Source organism: Carassius carassius, chromosome 33, assembly GCF_963082965.1.
Source record: "Carassius carassius chromosome 33, fCarCar2.1, whole genome shotgun sequence".
Classification (NCBI taxonomy): domain Eukaryota; kingdom Metazoa; phylum Chordata; class Actinopteri; order Cypriniformes; family Cyprinidae; genus Carassius; species Carassius carassius.
The window spans coordinates 16,991,966-17,014,000 of NC_081787.1; the positions used below are offsets into that span (position 1 = coordinate 16,991,966).

At 37.1% G+C, this 22,035-nt stretch overlaps 1 protein-coding gene across 1 annotated transcript in view; it reads left to right on the forward strand.

Annotated features, from left to right (window-relative positions):
- The window catches only part of LOC132113871 (polycomb group RING finger protein 3-like), a 33,903-nt gene that overhangs the window by 399 nt on the left and 11,469 nt on the right, over positions 1-22,035 (forward strand). The window contains exons 2-4 of the mRNA XM_059521907.1: positions 15,669-15,772; positions 19,441-19,558; positions 20,467-20,563. Of these exons, the coding sequence (XP_059377890.1) occupies positions 15,758-15,772; positions 19,441-19,558; positions 20,467-20,563 (230 nt within the window). The 5' untranslated portion in view covers positions 15,669-15,757. The remainder of the gene's footprint in view (positions 1-15,668; positions 15,773-19,440; positions 19,559-20,466; positions 20,564-22,035) is intronic.

The window sequence follows — 22,035 nt, forward strand, 5'->3', positions numbered from 1 at the left end:
GGATATTCATAGGCATGCACTCCTGTGTCTGATTACAGTTCTTGTGTTGGTCAGTTTTCCTCCTCTTCCTCCTGCCTGGAATGTTCTTGAGAGCTTCCTGTCCATTAAAATCATCATCTGCCCATCTGTTTGTTGAAACTTGGGGTTTGATGCTCTGGCAGGTTTGCATGTAAGCTAAAATGAAATCTGGGCCAGAGAAAAAGTTAAAGCCCAGAGGGTTTGTAGGGGAAGCATGTGCAAACCTGTACCCCAGACTCCTGGAGCAGGAACAACCAACAAGTCCTGCTTCATGAGTTTTGACACATTCACTTTTGTGTGTTATAGTTGGGGGGACGGCAAACAGGATATAGTTGTTATGAATGCAGTATAGACATTTTTCTCTTGTTCTAAAGTTGTGAGGTGACATGTCTCCTTCATGTTCCATGGGATCTATGCTACACCCCTACATGATGGACGTGTTGAGTTGTCATGTCTGGACATTGGTTGACGTCCACATTGATTTGGTTTCTGCCTAGAATCAGCTGTGCATGTCACGCTGTTTACAGTATTGCACTGTGAGTGAGGCCTTTTACAATTCAGCCTTTTTTTTGCTGTCGTAAATCTCACGAAGTCTTTTAACAATGAGTCCAGATTGCATTTCACTACACATGGAAAGGTAAGAAATAATAATTTTATAAAGATTTTTAAGTCTTAAATTTTTTTTTCTAAGATTTTTGATCTTGTCACATTATTTTCATGACTGTTTACATAATGCCCCCCCCCCCACACTGAATCAGTATTTAGATTCACCATTGAGAATTATAAAAAAGTATGCATTGCATTAATAAAAATAATCTCATGAAAATAATGTCACACACAATGCTAAGAAAAAATATTGCTTTAAAAAAAATAGTTTTAATATTTCTAAATATATCTTTGACATGTTCTTGACAGGTTTACACACACACACACACACACACACACACACACACACACACACACACACACACACACAGTCACTTACATAAGTGAGTCAAACATTCATATTAATACATGATTAATCACTTAGTCAGTATCATGCCTGTTGTCTGATTGTTTCTTGACAGGCTGATGGAGTTTATACAAGTCATGAGACATGTGTTGTTTATGCCTATAAGTTTAAAACACTTTTACGTCCTTTTGTAGTACTGGCTTATCTGGCCTATGGCTATTTCACAGTCCTCTCTAATGTGCCAGCAACAGTTAGCCTAAGTGGTTTTCAGTGAAAACAAAGCCTTTCAGTTTGTCCATGTTTTTAGTGCATACTTTGAAAAGCGAGTTCTAATAGTGGTCCAGGCTGCGGTCTGGCATTAAGCAGTATAGACTGATATTCACGCTGATGTTAAGCTATCTTACATTAAACAAAATGAGTTTAATATTGAGCCGGTGAAATGTGACCCTGGTTTTGCTGAGGTGTTGGCTTACATTTACTATTATGTAGATTTGATCAAGTGGATTGAAGGCATTAAATCAAAAAGCATTTTCCATTTCTAGGTAATGTGTGATTTCAAGAGATTTCTTTTTCTTTTTTTTGGTAGATTTATCTAAAATATGTCATACTTCAGTTTTGCTTTAATCATCTGTTCAGCTTCATATTTTAAGTGATTTTTAAGAGATGTGATGTATCCTAAAATATATTTTTAATTAATTTGTTTTTTGTTAAAAATATTGTTTTTAATTGGCATCAACCAATATGTTTTTCCCCCCATAGGCTCCAACATAGGCTCATTGGAAAAACGTGCACTGCCTACATTTTTGCAAAACTTTAATAACATACCTACACATATCACTTCCATCTGAAATGAACACTAGAGGCGTTGAAACACCAACAACTTTTTTATTCCTTTTCACACAAATTAAGGTTGTTGGGGCAGATTATTGATTAATGAAGATTCATTTTCACACCATTCCTTACACAATATTATGTAATGACCTTAAGACTCATGGTTTGTAAACTAATACATTTTGACATTTGTATCCAATAACCAGCTCCATATGTATAGCTTTTCTGATAAAGTAAACTTGCTCGGTGGCTCACCTGGTACAACATTACACTTGCAATGCGGAGCACTCCGGTCTAGTGAAACATGTAGGGTGGAGTATAGAGTAGGTGGTATGTTATTTTCAAACTCAATTAAAGGGACAGTCTAGAACACGCTCAGGAGTACAAGCTTAGGAGAGTTCAAGCAGTTTGCACATTGCATGATTTAGAGGTTAAAAAACAAACAAAAAAAACCCCCTTAAATACTGTTCAGTTTCTTGCACAGAGTGATCGTTTTGTATCTTTACACATCAATTTATCATCACGAGCCGCAGGGTTTAATTTGGTTTTTGTTTGTGTATGTTTTTTTGCCTCTCAAAGCCGTGATTCCCATTCACTTATATTATAAGACTGACAGACTGCAAAGGTTTGTGTTAAAAATCTTTGTATGTGTTCTACTGAAGAAAGAATGTCACCTATCTTGGATGCCCTGGGAGTAAGCAGATAAACATAACATTTTCATTTCTGAGTAAACCATCCATTAAAGCACTAACCTTTAAGCTCCACTCACTGGACATTTCAATTCTGAGCTGCGACAACCAACGTAATAAAATGTGGCCAAATTCATGTTCGTCTGTATCTGATAAAACTGAAATTGCTTTAAGTGCTGCTCATAGGACATTACACCTTTGAAAGTGTTACAAAATGTGCAAGAAGCAACATAATATTCTGCAGAAATATTGCCACTGGCACATTTTTACAATGAGCCTGGATTGTTTTTGTCCAATGCCTTATGTTATATGACAGCATATAATTTAGTAAAGGCACATGATAAATTAATATTTTTCATATTTAATATCAAAAGATTTTGGAACTGACATTTCTATCTTCCAGTTTTATCAACCAATGCTAAATTGACCAAGACTGGCTGATTAATTGGCTTGGACAGCATCACTATTTTTGGTTGTCCATTTCGGATTTTATTTATGTTTTATGCCAATTTCAGATGATAACACTCTGTTAAGGGATCCAACCCTATTAAAGTTATCAGGTTGCATTAAAGGGTTAGTTCACCCAAAAATGAAAATTTGGCCATAAATTACTCACCCTAGAGGCATCCTAGGTATATATGACTGACTTCTTTCAGACAAATCCAGTCTGAGTTATATGAAAAATTGTCTTTGATCTTTCAAGCTGTTTAATAGCACTCAGTGGGTGTTGCAGTGCTTCGGTCCAATAAAAGAGAAATTAAAAAGCGCTCATCCATTAAAAAAAGTATCTCACACAGCTCCAGGGGTTGCACAAAGGCCTCCTGTAGTGAATCAATGCATTTTTTGTAATAAAAATTTGTATATTTAAAGTGTAATTTGAGATGCACCGATCGATCGGCCATGGATTGGAATCGGACTATTTTCCTCATTATCGGCCTACAGTCGTGGCCAAAAATTTTGAGAATTACATAAATATTGTAAATTGGAAAAGTTGCTGCTTAAGTTTTTATAATAGCAATTTGCATATACTCCAGAATGTTATGAAGAGTGATCAGATGAATTGCATAGTCCTTCTTTGCCATGAAAATTAACTTAATCACAAAAAAACCTTTCCACTGCATTTCATTGCTGTCATTAAAGGACCTGCTGAGATCATTTCAGTAATCGTCTTGTTAACTCAGGTGAGAATGTTGACAAGCACAAGGCTGGCGATCATTTTTCAGGTTGATTGGGATAGAATGGCAGACTTGACATGTTAAAAGGAGGGTGATGCTTGAAATCATTGTTCTTCCATTGTTAACCATGGTGACCTGCAAAGAAACGCATGCAGCCATCATTGCGCTGCATAAAAATGGCTTCACAGGCAAGGATATTGTGCCTACTAAGATTGTACCTAAATCTACAATTTATAGGATCATCAAGAACTTCAAGGAAAGAGGTTCAATTCTTGTAATGAAGGCTTCAGGGCGTCCAAGAAAGTCCAGCAAGCGCCAGGATCGTCTCCTAAAGAGGATTCAGCTGTGGGATCAGAGTGCCACCAGTGCAGAGCTTGCTCAGGAATGGCAGCAGGCAGGTGTGAGCGCATCTGCACGCACAGTGAGGCCAAAACTTTTGGAAGATGGCCTGGCGTCAAGAAGGGCAGCAAAGAAGCCACTTCTCTCCAAAAAAAACATCAGGGACAGATTGATCTTCTGCAGAAAGTATATTGAATGGACTGCTGAGGACTGGGGCAAAGTCATATTCTCCGATGAAGCCCCTTTTCGATTGTTTGGGGCATCTGGAAAAAGGCTTGTCCAGAGAAGAAAAGGTGAGCGCTACCATCAGTCCTGTGTCATGCCAACAGTAAAGCATCCTGACACCATTCGTGTGTGGGGTTGCTTCTCATCCAAGGGAGTGGGCTCACTCACAATTCTGCCCAAAAACACAGCCATGAATAAAGAATGGTACCAAAACACCCTCCAACAGCAACTTCTTCCAACAATCCAACAACAGTTTGGTGGAGAACAATGCATTTTCCAGCACGATGGAGCACCGTGCCATAAGGCAAAAGTGATAACTAAGTGGCTCGGGGACCAGAATGTTGAAATTTTGGGTCCATGGCCTGGAAACTCCCCAGATCTTAATCCCATTTAGAACTTGTGGTCAATCCTCAAGAGGCGGGTGGACAAACAAAAACCCACTAATTCTGACAAACTCCAAGAAGTGATTATGAAAGAATGGGTTGCTATCAGTCAGGATTTGGCCCAGAAGTTGCTTGAGAGCATGCCCAGTCGAATTGCAGAGGTCCTGAAAAAGAAGGGCCAACACTGCAAATACTGACTCTTTGCATAAATGTCATGTAATTGTCGATAAAAGCCTTTGGAACGTATGAAGTGCTTGTAATTATATTTCAGCACATCACAGAAACAACTGAAACAAAGATCTAAAAGCAGTTTAACAGCAAACTTTTTGAAAACTAATATTTATGTAATTCTCAAAACTTTTGGCCACGACTGTAGATCGGTGACCGGCCAATCAGTCTCACTTCTTTCCGATTTGGAGCCAATCCATTTTGTTACCAGCGGCACAGGCAATAACGTCAGCAGCACATTCTCGCACTCCTCAGGCTGCACCTGATGTTCATAAACTTTCATAAATGGTAAGGTTTTTTTTTTTTCACCTTGTGAACTGGACAAGCCTTAATTGATCCTGTTTATTTACATGTATTTGTTTACTGATCATTGCCATGCAGTCGTGAAAAACAGCATTTTTTAAATTGGCTTTCCACTGTGAAAAAAAAAAAAAGTTTTCGGGTCAGGCTCTAAATTTAACTGTGCTGCTCGGGTCGGGTCAGACGATCTCGTGCTTCAGTTTAAAGCCCGTGCAGACCTCTATTTCTCTTTCACTCACATCTCATTCTCACCGGTTACATAGTAGTTGTACTGGGCATTATTTTAGTCATTCCCAAGTTTCGTGCTTTACACCAAAAGCACGCGCACCAGCACTGATCTATGAAGAGAACAAACTGCGCTCAGTCTCAAACAGCTTGTGAGCTACATATACCTAAATGAGTGCCTAACTACACTAAAATGTTCAAATACATACAATATTAAGTCAAAATGCCCGTCTCTGGCATTTACAACCCAGTCAGTTTCAGAACGTTAAATAGTTGAGAATGAGAACTCGTGTTGTCTAACAGTATATTGGGTCTGTGGATAAACTTTTAAAGGGACCGCTGTCCAATAATCTGTTAATCAAAGAAAGAAAATCACTTTCTGCTCTTGACAGAATACGTTTTAAAACTTTAATGGTAAGCTTTAATTTGTATTTAATTTTTACAATGAAGACTACAGAAATTAAATTTTATAAAAATGTACATTTGATTATTTCTGTAGTTTTTCTTACCTGAATAAAAACTTACTTAACCTGAAAAAACAACAACAACATAGCTCACTTTATTCTATTGCATTTATTTGTGCTGTTATTTTTATTTATTCTTATTTATAACAAAAAAATTGGGAATCGGCCAAGAAAATTGCAATTGGTGCATCTCTAAACATAATAATCAATTTAATCTAGCTTGTGCTCACTATTGTAAACGGAAGCAGTTCCAGGCGGATGACGTATGAGGTGGGCGTTCTGAATTTGTCTGAAAGAAGAAAGCTGTATACACCTTGAATGCCTTGAGGGAGGAGTAACTTAAAGCCTAATTTTCATTTTTAGGTGAACTAACCCTTTAAGATCCTTTGTTTTGACCTTTGTTCTGCAATTTCTACTACCCCTCTTTCACAAGCATCCAGGGTCATAGTGGATGAATTCTGCTGATACACTTTTAGTCTCACTTCCGTAAATGTGGGTCATGGCAGAGCTTGTGATGTTTCCTGTGTATAGATGATAAGAGAGTTGGACGTTTTAACAGATTTCATTTTTCTTTTTTTAGTTCACCCAGAAATGGAAATTGACATAATTTACTTGCTTAGATAGTTAGAGACATTGGTGCAAATGTATGTTTTTCTTTTTTCTGTATGATCATAGGCATAATGTTTATGCTGCTACAAGTGAAAGTGAACATGGATGGATGCTGTCAAGTTCCAAACATGACAAAAACACCATAAAAGTGTGCTCAAGTTTGATAGCTTTGTGTGAGAAACTGTCAAAACGTAAGCCATGTGACTACTTTTTTGTGCTTTTATATCACATTGTCCATTTGTTTTAGATATTGTGGTGAAATTTATCATTTTGTGTTTTATTAAAGAAATAAATGATTAACAGTTTTCAGTGTGAAGAAAAGTGTTTTATTTGTGCAGGCTTAATCAAGAGCTGCTAAAAAGTGGCATGTTAATGTTGTGGTATTGCCATAGCACAAGAATGAACATTAAATGACAACCCCTGGGTTTTCAAATTCTCATCTTTATAAGCAGTGTAAGGGGAAATGAATCACAGCATTGACTTAAATTTCCCCGTATGATGTCAGTCTTTCAGAATCCTTTCAACATGCTACATGGGTGCTTTCTGTGTATTTTATCTTGAGGAGACAACCTTCAAACTCCGAATTTGTCTGTGTGATTACACATTCTGGAACACAAACAAGATTCAAGTCAATGTAAAAGTTCCTACTATAGCCTGTAAAACTGGTGATGGTTTTTAGAGAGCTGAACAATGCATTCCTTGTTAAAGGATTTCATGCAATAAGCCGATGAACTCTGATTAAGTGTGATTGTGATGTTTTTTAATGAGGTTAACTACTGGAATTTAAGAGATATGGTATTTTACTGATATAATCGTGCCTTCTTGTCTGATGAACTTTTAAATTTTTGGGTGGTGATGCTTTCAGATCTGGGGCAGTATGGCAATGATCACTCTTCTTTAGTAGATGTACAGTCGGATAAGTCTGATAAGAAAGTGTCTGCTAAGAAAGAATTGACAGACTATTGAATTATTTAAAATGAATGTAACCTTTTGATGTGTGGTAATGGGGCCACATCAATTATTGCTTTTATGAAATGGTTGCAACATATACACTGGTTTATCACAAGAAATTGTTTGGCCAAACGTCTTTTGTGTTGAAATACTTTTCACACATTTGATTCTGATTAAGTATTGAAACTAGAATTTGTGGCTTGGGCTGTTTGCAGTTGGCTATTAGAGTAACAAGGTTCAGTTTGTCTGTGTGAGATATACATATTTTTACAGTATATCCTGCTGGACTTTCACCAAGTTGCATAAAAATACTTCAGGTTTCAAGAGATATTACTTAAATTGATCGTAATTTTCTGTCAGTCTTACTTCAGTGTCTCTGTTCATTTTTGTTTCTTTTGTTATAATATGAATTTTGTGAAAGTTTTGGAAAGAAGATGTTCTGAAGTGATTTATACTGTAACATGACTTGATGTGTGTTGATAAAATTGTCATTCCTGGTCACAAATAAGAACAGGAATGTGTGTGTGTTAAGACAGTAGTTGGGTCAGTTATGATTTTATATAAATGTTTTTTGCAAAACAAGATGTTCCAAGGCCTGTAAAGTAGCATTATTATGAGTTCAGTGGATTTTAGTACTAGTCAACATCAGTGACTTAAACTAGATATTTTCTATATGTGCTTTGCTTACCAAAAAAGTGCCTTGGCATTATATTTTTGGGCATTGTACCATCATATTCTTTGGACTACTTTGCAAATGTATGTATTCCATCACTCACCATATCAAAGTACCAGGTTTTTGCAATCTGATATCTAGGGATGCACAATCATGATTTTTCTTGGCCGATTCCGATACAGATTTTTTTACAAGCAGACTGGCCGATTCCGATACCGATTTCTGATTATTTTTATTTATTTTAAATTTATGCAACAAACAAATAAAGGAAAGTGTGCATAAACCAGATGTTTATTTGGTATTTAATAGGCCAAACTGGCTTTTGGCTATTGAAAACAATAACCATAACCATCTGAAATTAACTGCAGTAACTGCACAGTAAGTAGCCTACATTCAATACAAACATAGATGGTACAGACATCAGCATTTAGCTTTTGTTTTTTGACTGGGTTGAAACTACATAGAGAACTGGCCTTAAATGAAAAGATTAACTGTAACCATGTGAAATAAAAGGCAACAACTCAACACAAACAACAGAATCAGCACACATTCAATAAGATGTTTCTTAATCAGCATTCAGGATTTTAGTTTTTAATTTGGTTTTAAATTTAAAAAAAGGTCTTTATCAGTGAGACTAAATAAAACTATGCTATATAAACACATTATTCCAAAATGTAAAAATCAAATAATGTTGGTGTGAATAAAACAAAGATGCAAAGTGTTTCATTCATCCAATAATAATAAAAAAACATTAGGGTAATGATTCATTTTCAAATGATTCATCTATATTTTTTTTACTTGAGCCAATGAAAAATAAATAACTATTGTCTCAAGTTAAAAAATATAGATGCGAATCATTACCCTAACATTTTTTCATTGGATGAATGAAACCCTTTTTTCAGTGTGCTACAGCAGGTGATTTTTAAATCAAATTAAGTCGATGTAATTTTAAGGTAAAATAAAAATAATCATCCTATACAGAACTGACGTTTACTTCTGGCTTTTCAAACGTGTATGCAAGTTCTACTTTACAAAAAAAATAAAAATTATAATCAGTTTTGTCACAGTTTAGTCCGTTTCGTTTCTTATCCTAAACGTAAAAAGTTGAGCTGAACATCCCTTCACAGGGCGCGGACGGGTACAGTACACTCGAGCAGCTTCAGTGAGCAGGAAAGGGGCTCTTATTTTGTGCGCCAGTACAACAACGGCTGATCGCTTCCTGCTATCTGTGCCTCAGACATGTAGCTCTGCATTTCCAGTGCTGAACGGCTGCCCGTGTCCTGCGCACAGATTTCGAAATACTTCCACACAAATGACATAACGAATGACTACAATGTAGTCTCTGTGTACGCGGGCGCACTTCCGGAAAAATCAGCCGAGAAAGGACCAAAAACGGGCCGATTGCCAATCTTAAGCAAAATCCGTCCGGTTCCGATTTATGGCCGGTCAACTGGTGTATCCCTACTGATATCATTACTGTTCCATGGTACCTCCACTATACCTTTTTTTTTTTTTATGTAAAGGTTTATTGAATCTGTCATTCAATAATTCATTAGGCCAGGTGCTCTAGCACTCTGAAAAGCGGTATTATCAGGTTGCTGAATGACATCAGTAAATCTCAATTGTCCAGCAATCTTATAGTCTGGCTCTGTAGCAATAGAGTCGCTCCCTGCTCCCTACAGACCCGACACTCCTCAATTGATGCTTCTTTTTTTAGCATGAGGCCATAAAAGACTGTTTGTAACAAGTGTGAACCACTATTTTTGTCTGATTGTCGGGCTGTGTTCATTTAAGCGTTGGGGTCGCACACAAACCCATTTCTCCAGAGACAAAACTGCTCCGCTTAGTAAGTCTGTCATACTGTGGTGCCTCATTAGCTCCTCACAGAGCGCTTCATACAGCTGGCAGCGTCTGTGTGCCTGGCCGTCTCAGAGCACTTCAATAGCCACTGACGAATAACAGCGGATCCTTTGTGGCAGCAAATGTGTGAGAAACTGAGCGAAAGGTGTTACTGCTGGACACTTTGTATGAAAATGTTTGACACACCCCGTTATGAAAACCCTATTCACCTGTGGCATATGAGATGGCCTTTCTTTAGGGTCAGGTAAGGACATTTCCTATGACGAGTGCTGCCCACTCGTCAAGGCAGTTTCTGCTCGTAAACCTCACTGTGTGTCCTGGCCGAACATGGATTTTGGTTTCTCTTGTAGAAAGCTCAAGCTGAGACTGAATTTGTCATAATCTTTGACTGCATGTGTAATGGAGAGCTGTGTCTGGAGTAAGAGATGTTTAAACTGCCCTCAGGTTTATTCTGCTGCACTATTTAGTGTTTCAAATGTCTTTTGTCAAATAGTTTAGCTTCAAAGATTTTGACTCTACTAAAGCATAAAAATACCATAATATGTTTGCAGATTTATGCGTTTGCCTGATGAAGGTCTTTGAATGAAACGTTGCTATTTTTAACTCTTTGAATAAAGGTAGCATAACATTGTGCAGATCTTTTTTTTCTGCTATTTGATTTACCCTTTGATCTTGCACCTGGTCAAGCCTTTTTTTGGAGGGGCGTATTTTGACTTTTTCTATATCCAGATATTTAAGAAACATGCTAAGAAACAGAAACAAGTTAACATAGCCTACTTGTTTATCTGAAAAACAATGCTTCAGTCAGTTATTCTCTTTTGAAAATGTGCATTCCGGGTCGGAATGTCGATCTTTGTTTTGGTTTTTAAAACCCGCCCAGTGCCAGTTTACCCAAATGTATTGCCAGTTGACGGAAAACACAGAATAATTCATCATCAAGTGCGCTCGTTTCTGTCGTAAATCTGGCAACCTGCATTTAACCCATCCAAAGTGCACACACAGCAGTGAACACACGCTTGGAGCAGTGGGCCGCCATTTATGCTGTGGCGCCCAGGGAGCAGTTGGGGGTTCAGTGCCTTACTCAAGGGCACCTAAGTCATGGTATTGCCGGCCCAAGATTTGTATCTTATCGGCCCTTAAAAAGTACTTGTATGGTACTAATATCCCCTTTCATGGGTAGAGAAGCTAGCTGCCCCAGTAAATAGCTAAATGACAATTTTAGTACATTTTAATTCTGACAGTGTAAACAAATAAGGAGTATGAAAATGTTTTAAATAAACATGGCTTTCAGTATAATGTTAAGTTAGTATAATTACTGATTTTATTATTTTAATAATTTAAAGGATCAGTTAGAGGTATCTGTATAAATATCGATGACACTGATGGAAAATAAAATAAGAGGTATCGCCCATCACTACCTGTAAGTTGTCCTAGTCATGACACTCCGTTTCACTTTTGTGTGTGACTAACATATTTTGTTATTTCGATTAGATAATTAAGTGTTCTAAAATAGAAGAAAATAAAGTGTGAGAGTATACACACAATATCCATCTATAAGTTATTTCAGTGCTATGGCCTCTGTGTAGATATTTAAAGATGGCCATTTTTAAACATGACTTGAAATGAAATGGTTACACTCCATTTGTAACTAAGGTTTATAAAAGCTGTAGAAGTTTTGTTCCTTGTTATAGTGTGTTAATTTCAACTTTTACATTTACTAATACATTTTTACATTTGAAAGTTGCTTCTGTTAACATTAGTTAACTTTAATGATCAATATGTAATTAATATTAATATTTTTATTTATTTACAAATAATGGTTCAGTTTAATAGTAAAGCACTATTTTAGTTTTCGTTCATTAAACTATTGGTTGATATACACTCACCTAAAGGATTATTAGGAACACCATACTAATACTGTGTTTGACCCCTTTCGCCTTCAGAACTGCCTTAATTCTACGTGCCATTGATTCAACAAGGTGCTGAAAGCATTAGAAATGTTGGCCCATATTGATAGGATAGCATCTTGCAGTTGATGGAGATTTGTGGGATGCACATCCAGGGCACGAAGCTCCCGTTCCACCACATCCCAAAGATGCTCTATTGGGTTGAGATCTGGTGACAGTGGGGGCCATTTTAGTACAGTGAACTCATTGTCATGTTCAAGAAACCAATTTGGAAATGATTCGAGCTTTGTGTCATGGTGCATTGTCCTGCTGGAAGTCGCCATCAGAGGATGGGTACATGGTGGTCATAAAGGGATGAACATGGTCAGAAACAATGCTCAGGTAGGCCGTGGCATTTAAATGATGCCCAATTGGCACTAAGGGGCCTAAAGTGTGCCAAGAAAACATCCCCCACACCATTACACCACCACCACCAGCCTGCACAGTGGTAACTAGGCATGATGGATCCATGTTCTCATTCGGTTTACGCCAAATTCTGACTCTACCATCTGAATGTCTTAACAGAAATCGAGACTCATCAGACCAGGCAACATTTTTCCAGTCTTCTGCTGTTGTAGCCCATCCGCCTCAAGGTTGTGCGTGTTGTGGCTTCACAAATGCTTTGCTGCATACCTCGGTTTTATTTCAGTCAAAGTTGCTCTTCTATCAGCTTGAATCAGTCGGCCCATTCTCCTCTGGCCTCTAGCATTAACAAGGCATTTTCGCCCACAGGACTGCCGCAACTGGATGTTTTTCCCTTATCACACCATTCTTTGTAAACCCTAGAAATGGTTGTGCATGAAAATCCCAGTAACTGAGCAGATTGTGAAATACTCAGACCGACCCGTCTGGCACCAACAACCATGCCACACTCAAAACTGCTTAAATCACCTTTCTTTCCCATTCTGACATTCAGTTTGGAGTTCAGGAGATTGTCTTGATCAAGACCACACCTAAATGCTTCCTAAATGCATTGAAGCAACTGCCATGTGAAATTGAACAGGTGTTCCTAATAATCCTTTAAGTGAGTGTGTGTGTATATATATATATATATATATATATATATATATATATATATATATATATATATATATACAGTACAGACCAAAAGTTTGGACACACCTTCTCATTCAAAGAGTTTTCTTTATTTTCATGACTATGAAAATTGTAGATTCACACTGAAGGCATCAAAACTATGAATTAACACATGTGGAATTATATATGGAATTATATACATAACAAAAAAGTGTGAAACAACTGAAAATATGTCATATTCTGGATTCTTCAAAGTAGCCACCTTTTGCTTTGATTACTGCTTTGCACACTCTTGGCATTCTCTTGATGAGCTTCAAGAGGTAGTCACCTGAAATGGTCTTCCAACAGTCTTGAAGGAGTTCCCCGAGAGATGCTTAGCACTTGTTGGCCCTTTTGCCTTCTGTCTGCATCCAGCTCACCCCTAAACCATCTCGATTGGGTTCAGGTCCGGTGACTGTGGAGGCCAGGTCATCTGGCGCAGCACCCCATCACTCTCCTTCTTGGTCAAATAGCCCTTGATGCCTTCAGTGTGACTCTACAATTTTCATAGTCATGAAAATAAAGAAAACTCTTTGAATGAGAAGGTGTGTCCAAACTTTTGGTCTGTACTGTATATATTAGTAATTTAGTTTCTTTACTTACATTTTAGTGTAAATTCATATCGATGGTGTGTTTGGCTAAAAGTGTTTGAAGTCCTGAATGTGAACTATTTGCATCTTCACTGCAAATTCTCAAAAATCTCTTATCTGGAATTCTTGTTTGTCATGATAACATGTTTGGTTTTGTTCTTTTGTTGTCTGCGTATGGTGATGATGATAAAGAGTGTTTACTTCAGTAGGTTTAATGATAAGAACATGACAAATCATCATCAAAGTCTCTGGTCAATGGGTTTTCACAATGTACAGTTGTGTGTAGGTTCTGTTTGATTTTGCTTTAAGCAGTACAGCTGTGATACGATGGTTCCCAGTCACAGCTCATTTCCTGTACAGCCCCTAGCATGAAGGTTTTGCTTCAAACCCAAACTAACAACTGATTCAATTTGCACCAATGTCAATTTGGTCCTTCAAATGTTGGATACTCTGTGTGGCAATGATCTATCTATATTGGTCATGTTATTTTAAAACCCACTGAGATTCACGTGGCTCCAGTCTGCAGTTTGTGTTAGGCACAGTTTCATGTATTGTAATGAGATCTGTTTTCTTTTGTTATTTTATTACCACAACAAAGTAGTGGTGCCCTCAGCAATGGTAGATTAAATTGCTGTTGATTTGTTTAGGAAATTTTGTTCTTAAACTGGAATTTGGGAAGTCTAGAGTCTCCGTTTACAAAGAGAATTACTGAAGTCAACCATTTTTACTTCCATAATGTGATGCATTTCTGATTGAAACAGGATATTCATAAAAAAAATGTGGACCAAGCCCGTGATTTGATCCATTGGGAATGGCATGAATATTGAAAAATGCTAGTTGTCACCTATTAGTTCTAAACTATTAGTTACCTATTAGTTCTAAACTTGTATAGTCTAACATGTTCAACTGTTGGTTCTGCTGTGATTCTGATGATACACCCTTGCTCATATATCCTTAGATGACCTACATTCATGTGTTTGGTTTAAGTGCACTAATTTCACAGGCTAGCGAACAGACAGGAACTCTCAGACTGGGAGTCTCTGTGTCTGGAGTGTGGACTCAAGCAGGCCAGCAACAAACATGTGTGGGCATCTCAGAAAGTCTCAGCAAATTGTAATCTGTATCTGTGATATTTTATTTATATCATAAATTATAATATGATTTAATATATTAAATTATATAATTATAATATAATGAAAGGTTCATTTTCTGGTTTTGGGAGTGCCCAACAACAGGTTGACAAGCAAGCAAGGTCCAAAAAAAAAATTTCATTGTTTTATAATATGCATTTATTTTTACCTTATTTTTACCTTACTTGCTCAACGACTCCCAAACGACTAGCTCAATGATTCATTTTTCCAATCCCCTCATTTGCGTGACGCTAATCTGCGGTGATTGGTCGATTGGTCTCATTTTCATTTCATCATGCCTGACTGATAAAGCAGCGTTTGTGAGCGCAGTGCTGCTTTGTGTACTGCGTTACCGGGGAAACCGCTATTTGTACCGCTCAAAAAGACGCACCTATTGGCAAAGAATGAATTAAAATTTTCATTCAGAACAACGCGAAAAGATCAACGAAGTGGGCGGGTAATATGCTTATTTCATGTTGACGTCACAATGAAACGGCTTGGGATTCATTTTAAAAACGACTCGTTTCAATGATTCAGGGTCGACTCTTTCTTTTGAGAGACAATAACTTCATAAACGGTGCAGTTTCAGATTTAAAACTTTGCAGGATGTTTTCATTCACTTAGAGCTGTGGTACACACTGCATGAAAGGTAATTTAAAAAAAATCCTTAATAGTGGCACTTTAATAATTTAATTTTTCCAGTTGTAACTGAAAAATGTATTGGTCATGACATAATTATGCATATCTTGTTTGTAATCAACAAACAGTTTTATCTTAAAGATGTTGCATACCTTTATTGTACATTTTTTGTAACCCCATAGTACAGTTTTAGGAAAGACATGGGAAAAAAGCTTCACACTCTTTGTAGTTTGGCTTAATCATGAAAACTGAAAATATTATTTACTAAAAACATTCTGGAAAGGCAAAGGGGGAAAATAGTCTATTTCCTTGCAGTTATTTGTGTATAAATGTGTGTAAATAAATGAATGCCTGTGTGTTTTTGCAGCTGTGTGAAGTGAAGCACAGGATGCATAGTTAACACCACCCTGTGTCTCGCAGAAGAAGCCCGGCTGCCAGACCCTCAGTAGTAGACACATGGCGGCATTGGGGGTAAGTGAATCACTTCCTTTGGTGCTGCACAATGTTTAATCCGACTTAAATGAATAGTTAAAAAAAAAAAAAAACATTTTTGAAAATATACTCACCCTCAGGTCATCCAAAATGTAGATGAGTTGAACAGATTGAACAGAATTGGAGAAATGTAGAATTGGAGAAATCACATGCTCCCCAATGGATTCTCTGCAGTGAATGGGTGCCGTCAGAATGAGAGTCCAACAATTAATAATTAATCCACACAATTCCAGTCCATCGATTAACATCTTGTCAAATGAAAAGCTGCGTTTTTGTAATAAGGATCCATTATTATCCATTAAGATGTTTTAACTTAAAACGGCCACTTTTGGCAAAAAATACAATAAAATGTGTTATATCTGTCCATAATCCATAATAATGCTTCCTCCAGTGAAAAAGTCCATCTCCTGCTGTTCCTCTCACATCAAAATCCACCCTTTTTTTAGAACTGTTTTTATTTGTAAACTGTGCTTGATCTGTTTCATTCTTGATTTCACTTCTGATTCGTGCGATATGACTTTTTCAATGGAAAAAGAAGTAAATAGATTTAATGTTATTGATAGACTTGTACAGGTGCATCTCAAAAAATTTGTATATCATGGAAAAGTTTTTTTTTTTCTAATTTAATTTAAAAAAAGATGATCAATAAAAAAAAGATTTACAAAACAGAAATGTTCAAGATCTCCAAAGCAGGTTTAATAATACACTCAATACTTGGTTGGGGCTCCTTTTGTATGAATTACTGCTTCAATGCGGCGATGCATGGAGGCAATCAGTCTGTGGTACTGCTGAGGTGTTATTGAAGCCCAGGTTTCTTTGATAGCAACCTTTAGTTCCTCTGTATTGTTTGTCAGATGTTACTTATCTTCCTCTTCACAATACCCCATAGATTCTCTGTGAGGTTCAGGTCAGGCATGTTGGCTGGCCAGTCAAGCACCGTAATATCATGGTCAGCAAACCACTTGGAAGTGTTTTTTGCACTGTGGGCAGGTGAAATGCTGCAAAATGAAATCAGCATCTCCATAAAGCATGTCAGAAGGAAGCATAAAGTGCTCCAAAATATCCTGGTAGATGGCTGCATTGACTTTGGACTTAATAAAACACAATGGACCAACATCAGCAGATGTCACAGCACCCAAGTCATCGCTGACTTCAGAAACTTCACTCTGGACTTTAGATTCTGTGCTTCTCCAGTCTTCCTCCAGACTCCAGACCTTAATTTACAAATGAAATGCTAAGTTTACTTTCATCTGAAAAGAGGACTGTGGACCACTGAGCAACAGTCCAGTTATTTTTCTCCTTACCCAGGTGAAATGCTTCTGATGCTTTTTTCTGGTTCAGGAGTGTCTTGGCTCTAGGAATATGACAGCTGTAGCCCTTTTCCTGAAGACGTCTGAGTGAGGTGACTCTTGATGCGCTGACTCCAGCTTCAGTCCACTCCTTGTGAAACTCTCCCAAGTTCATTAATTGGCTTTTCCTGACAATCTTCCCAAGGCTGTGTTCACCCTGTTGCTTGTGCATCTTTTCCTACCACACTTTTTCTTTCCAGTCATCTTTCTATAAATATATTTTGAAATGGCACTGAACAGCCAGCCCTTTCAGCAATGACCTTCTGTGGCTTACCATCCTTGTGGAGGGTGATGATGATTGTTTTCTGAACAACTGTCAAGTCAGTAGTCTTTCCCATAATTGTGGTTGCATGTTCCAAACTAGCCCAAGAGCATAACTATCAGAATAATAAAACAAAGAACTCTTGAAATATTTCAGTTTTTGTTCAATGAATCTAGAATATATGAAGTTTTCTATATTTGATTAAAGAAAAAAAAGACCTTTTCCATGATATTCATTTTTTTTGAGATGCACCTGTATTTCAGCCAGAAGCATGATTTGAAGTAAAAAAAAAATCTTGATTGATTTGTTTATTATAAAGATGCAGGTTTTTGCTTCACTGAAGTTATGTGGATTATTGTTATTTTTTCTTTTTTCCATTTATTTGAACTCCTGCAGAGGATCATAGATGGCCCGAAGGGGAGTCGTTTTCAGCTGATTTTCATTTTTGAGTGAATATTCCTTTAACAGTTTTAAAATTTTCACCCCAAAATTTCCATTATGTTGTTCTGTTACCTATGTTTTATCTCTTCATCAATCGAGACGTTCAGAATGTCCAAGTTTCAAGTAAATGGTGATTTATTCAGCTTTAAAAGGTCCAGTAAAAGTAATCCAAATAACTAAATTCAAAGAATAGAAGTCTTAGAAGTCTTTAATTCCTTTATAATCATTTCCTCTGCCACAGAGCTCACAAACTTCCTTTGTGCCAAATTGAATTGTCATACTTTTTAACAGTTTGTCTATGCTAAGACTAAAAACTGTATTGTGACATCTGTTATGTGACATTCATGACCCTTGTGTAATGTGTTGTTAATACTTGGATTTGACTTTTTTTTTTTCTCAGAATACGGCATTTAGACTCGTGGGTAAATTAATGGCTTTGAAACCCCAACTTTTATTGAAGCCCACTAATGTAGGAGTGTAATATTCACTGCAGCCCGTGGCAGTTCTCTGTCCTCATTTGACATTGCACTACACTGATTATGTTATTGCATCATGGCTGGTGGCTGAATTCATGAGGTTCGAAAAAATCTTTTATGAGGAAGTGCCATAACATAAAACATCTGTGGTCATGCCTAACTGAACACATTTAGCCTTATTGCGGTACTAGCAGTGCTTCCCTTTCATCTTCTACTTTTCTGCACTTGTTTCTGCTCCAACCATCTCTAACATCTCTAAAGACACCGTTCAGAGTTTTTGTATTTTCAGTCGATCAGTGCACATTATTCAAAAAAAAGTTTAAATGCTATTTGTACATAATTATAATGTAAAATAATAACTTTTCTGTTAGATTTGATCAAATATTTTTATTATTTGTTAATCATGTTATAAAAAAAGGAAACCTGTAGGTCCCTGTATAAATAACATAAACTGATAAACCATGCATAATGAGATGGGGAAGTAATTAGGGTATGTTGACTTTAATGTTGATGTTTGTGTAATATTTATGTACTTAATCCTAATATGATTATCAAAATTGATTCATGTATTAAAACAGGGATTTCAGACAATCTCTGATCAATCACCACACAATTAAAATGGATGATATTGTGCAAATTCCCACTTTTTTTTCTTAAAAGCTAAATCACAAATATCGAAGAAACATAGATCTAATTATTTTCTTTCCAGTGGGCTACTGAAGTGGTGAATAATCTGTTTAATCTGTATTGAATATGAGCAGCACATGTCCTGACATGCATTGTACTTCAGTGGATAGCATGTCTGGTCAATATATTTCGTCTGGCTGCTTCACATCCCTAAACAAACAACACACTTTGTCTTTAAAGTGGAGACTAGGTTTTAGCCCCCCAAAAAACATTGACTTCACTTAAAACATGAAGTTAGACTAACACTTGTTTTTGACCTTTGTTTTGATTAAATGGGTGAAGGCAAGCCAATGGTTGGTTTAAAGGGTTGACCTCAGTGACCTATGAGATCACCCTCTTGACCCCTGATTGTTCAGCCTGACTTTTGGATTGTTTTTTGTATGTTGTGAAATGCTTTAACCTGTCTTTTTCCACCCTTTCTTTCTCATCCAGAACCCCGAGATGTTAACCAGGAAGATTCAACTGTGGGACATCAATGCACACATCACCTGTCGTCTGTGTGAGGGGTACCTGATCGATGCCACCACGGTCACTGAGTGCTTACACACCTGTAAGTGTCATTGCTATGCCACCATCTAGTCTTTCAGTTATGAACAACATTTTGAATCTATATTGTCTATAGATATATATTGTGTGGAGAATTGGTGCTTTACCCTAAAATGTAAATTGGACTTACATTCACCTTAAAGACTTTTTATTCTGTGGACCATAAATGGTGAATTTTAAAGAACATTCTGCACACTCTTGTCACTATAAAGTGACACTATATAAGTGACATAAAATGAAAAAAAATTTCCCAAATTTAAGTTAAATGAAACCTTGATTTAACCTAGATCTCACTGGTGTGTTCAGGTGAGTAGTAGTGATGTCTGACTTGTTAAAAAATCGTTTGTTGGAGTCGAATCTTTTCCAGAGAATGGTCTGATTCACAAAACCAGGTTCCAATGATTCGTTCTTGAATCAGACTGATTCAAGTTCAACTCACTGACTCAGTGATGCAGCTGCAGTGATAAACAGCACATTGAATGGGAAGAGTCTTAGTGAACAAATCATTTATTACAGTTTTTGTGAACCAGATTGACAGATACATTAAAAGGATCTGACTCAGAATCTTTTTTTGTTAAAATCATGTGGTTTGAACAGCAAAAGGAGGAGTCAAAAAAATATTTTTCAGATTAATTATAGCATGTCAAGCTAGTATTTGAATAAAAACACTAGAGGGAGTCATTGTGCCACAGATCAAGATCCTTTGAAATTATGCTTTAGTAGTTTGAGTCATAAAACTAGAAGGGCTATAAGGGGTTTGTTTTTTTCGCCTCGGGGTCATTCAAACAAATTCACTTTAATGTGACATTCTTGTCTCTTGGAAATCAATATAATTATGATTGTGATGTATTATGTGATGTGTACAGAATCAACTTAATAAAGGTGTCTAAACTGTGTGTTTGTACATTATAGTCTGCAGGAGCTGTTTGGTGAAGTATCTAGAAGAGAACAACACGTGCCCCACATGTCGGATTGTTATTCACCAGAGCCATCCACTGCAGTACATCGGGTAAGAGTTTACCGCAGTAAACAAACACCTCTAAATCAATGTAAACCATACAGCAGCCCAGTAGGGGTCCATCAAGGCACACCGGTGAATAGCAGAGTCTCCGACTGCTGGCTTCTGTGTATGTTAGTTGTGTGTCGTGCAGCCACATGGGTATTTGAAGGCGACGTGGCTCCCTCCAGCTGTCTTTGTCGGAGGGTGAATTATTGATGTCCAGGGTGGAGCGTTCCTCTCCAGCACACTCATCCCAGAGAAAACATCTGGTGATGTGACCTGAAAGTTTTACACACTTCTGGAACTGAATTGCTCCAGATGATGTCATTTTAAGGGCAGCAGCTGTGCTAAACCATCACAGGATGTTTATTTATCACAACAGTGCAGAATATTAAACTTTTTTTTGATTTGCACAATTTTTTCTAGTTTGAATGGAAGTGACCTCTGATGGCATAGTGCATAAGCAATTGAAGCATGCTATGTCGTTTTAAAGAGGGCACATCATAGAAAATGCACTTTGTAAATATGGTCACAACAAACATTTTTTTTTAAATGTTTTGAAAAAAGTCTCACACTTACCAAGGCTGCATTTATTTGATTAAAAATATAGTAAAAACTACTAAAAATCTCACTGACCCCAAATATATATATATATATATATATATATATATATATATATATATATATATATATATATATATATATACACACTTTTCCTGAGTAATTTTTGCCTGGCAGAAAATAAATCCTACAGACGTACATGAAAGAAGTGGCAAAGACTTATCTAGATACCAAAGTCTCATAGACATGTGAACTCTTTTGACAGTAACCAACCACAAAAAACTCCATAAAATGTGAATAAAAAAATAAATAACTTGCAGGTTATTGCATATCATACATATCATGTTTTAAATCTTATGTGACTTGCAGCCTTTGAGGTTATCTGTATGCATATGTACTCTTATTAAAGAGTTGACCGAACAAGCCTTTTGCAATAATGTCTCCAAATCAAACTTCCTGTTTCAACAAAAAAGGCCTTTTTATGCTGTGAGAACAAACGGCTGCTGAGAGACACGTGCAGATGTGTGTAGTCTGTAGGTGTGTGTGTAAACTGTTGGGGTGTGCCGTCCATCTGCCCCCTGAGCATCGGTGCCTGTGTGTCTGATGGATCCGCTGATGCACTGGGCCGAATGCCAGGTCTTTTATAATTGTCATTTAGCAGCATGGAAGCTCACAGTCGCTCGCTGATGAGAAACAATTTCCAAACACATTAAATATTCACCACGGTCCCAGTTCTTCCTTCTGAATGGGGCGGAAAAGAGTCGACATGGCCCTGCTGGTAGATAAAAAAAGAAAAAGCCATGTGGGATACGAGAAGAAGAGACAATATAAGAGTTCTAGGTCAGTTACATCATGTTGTATGCTGTCAAACCAGCTCGTTTCTCTCTCCGCATGATTAATCTGACCTTAGTTTAACACCC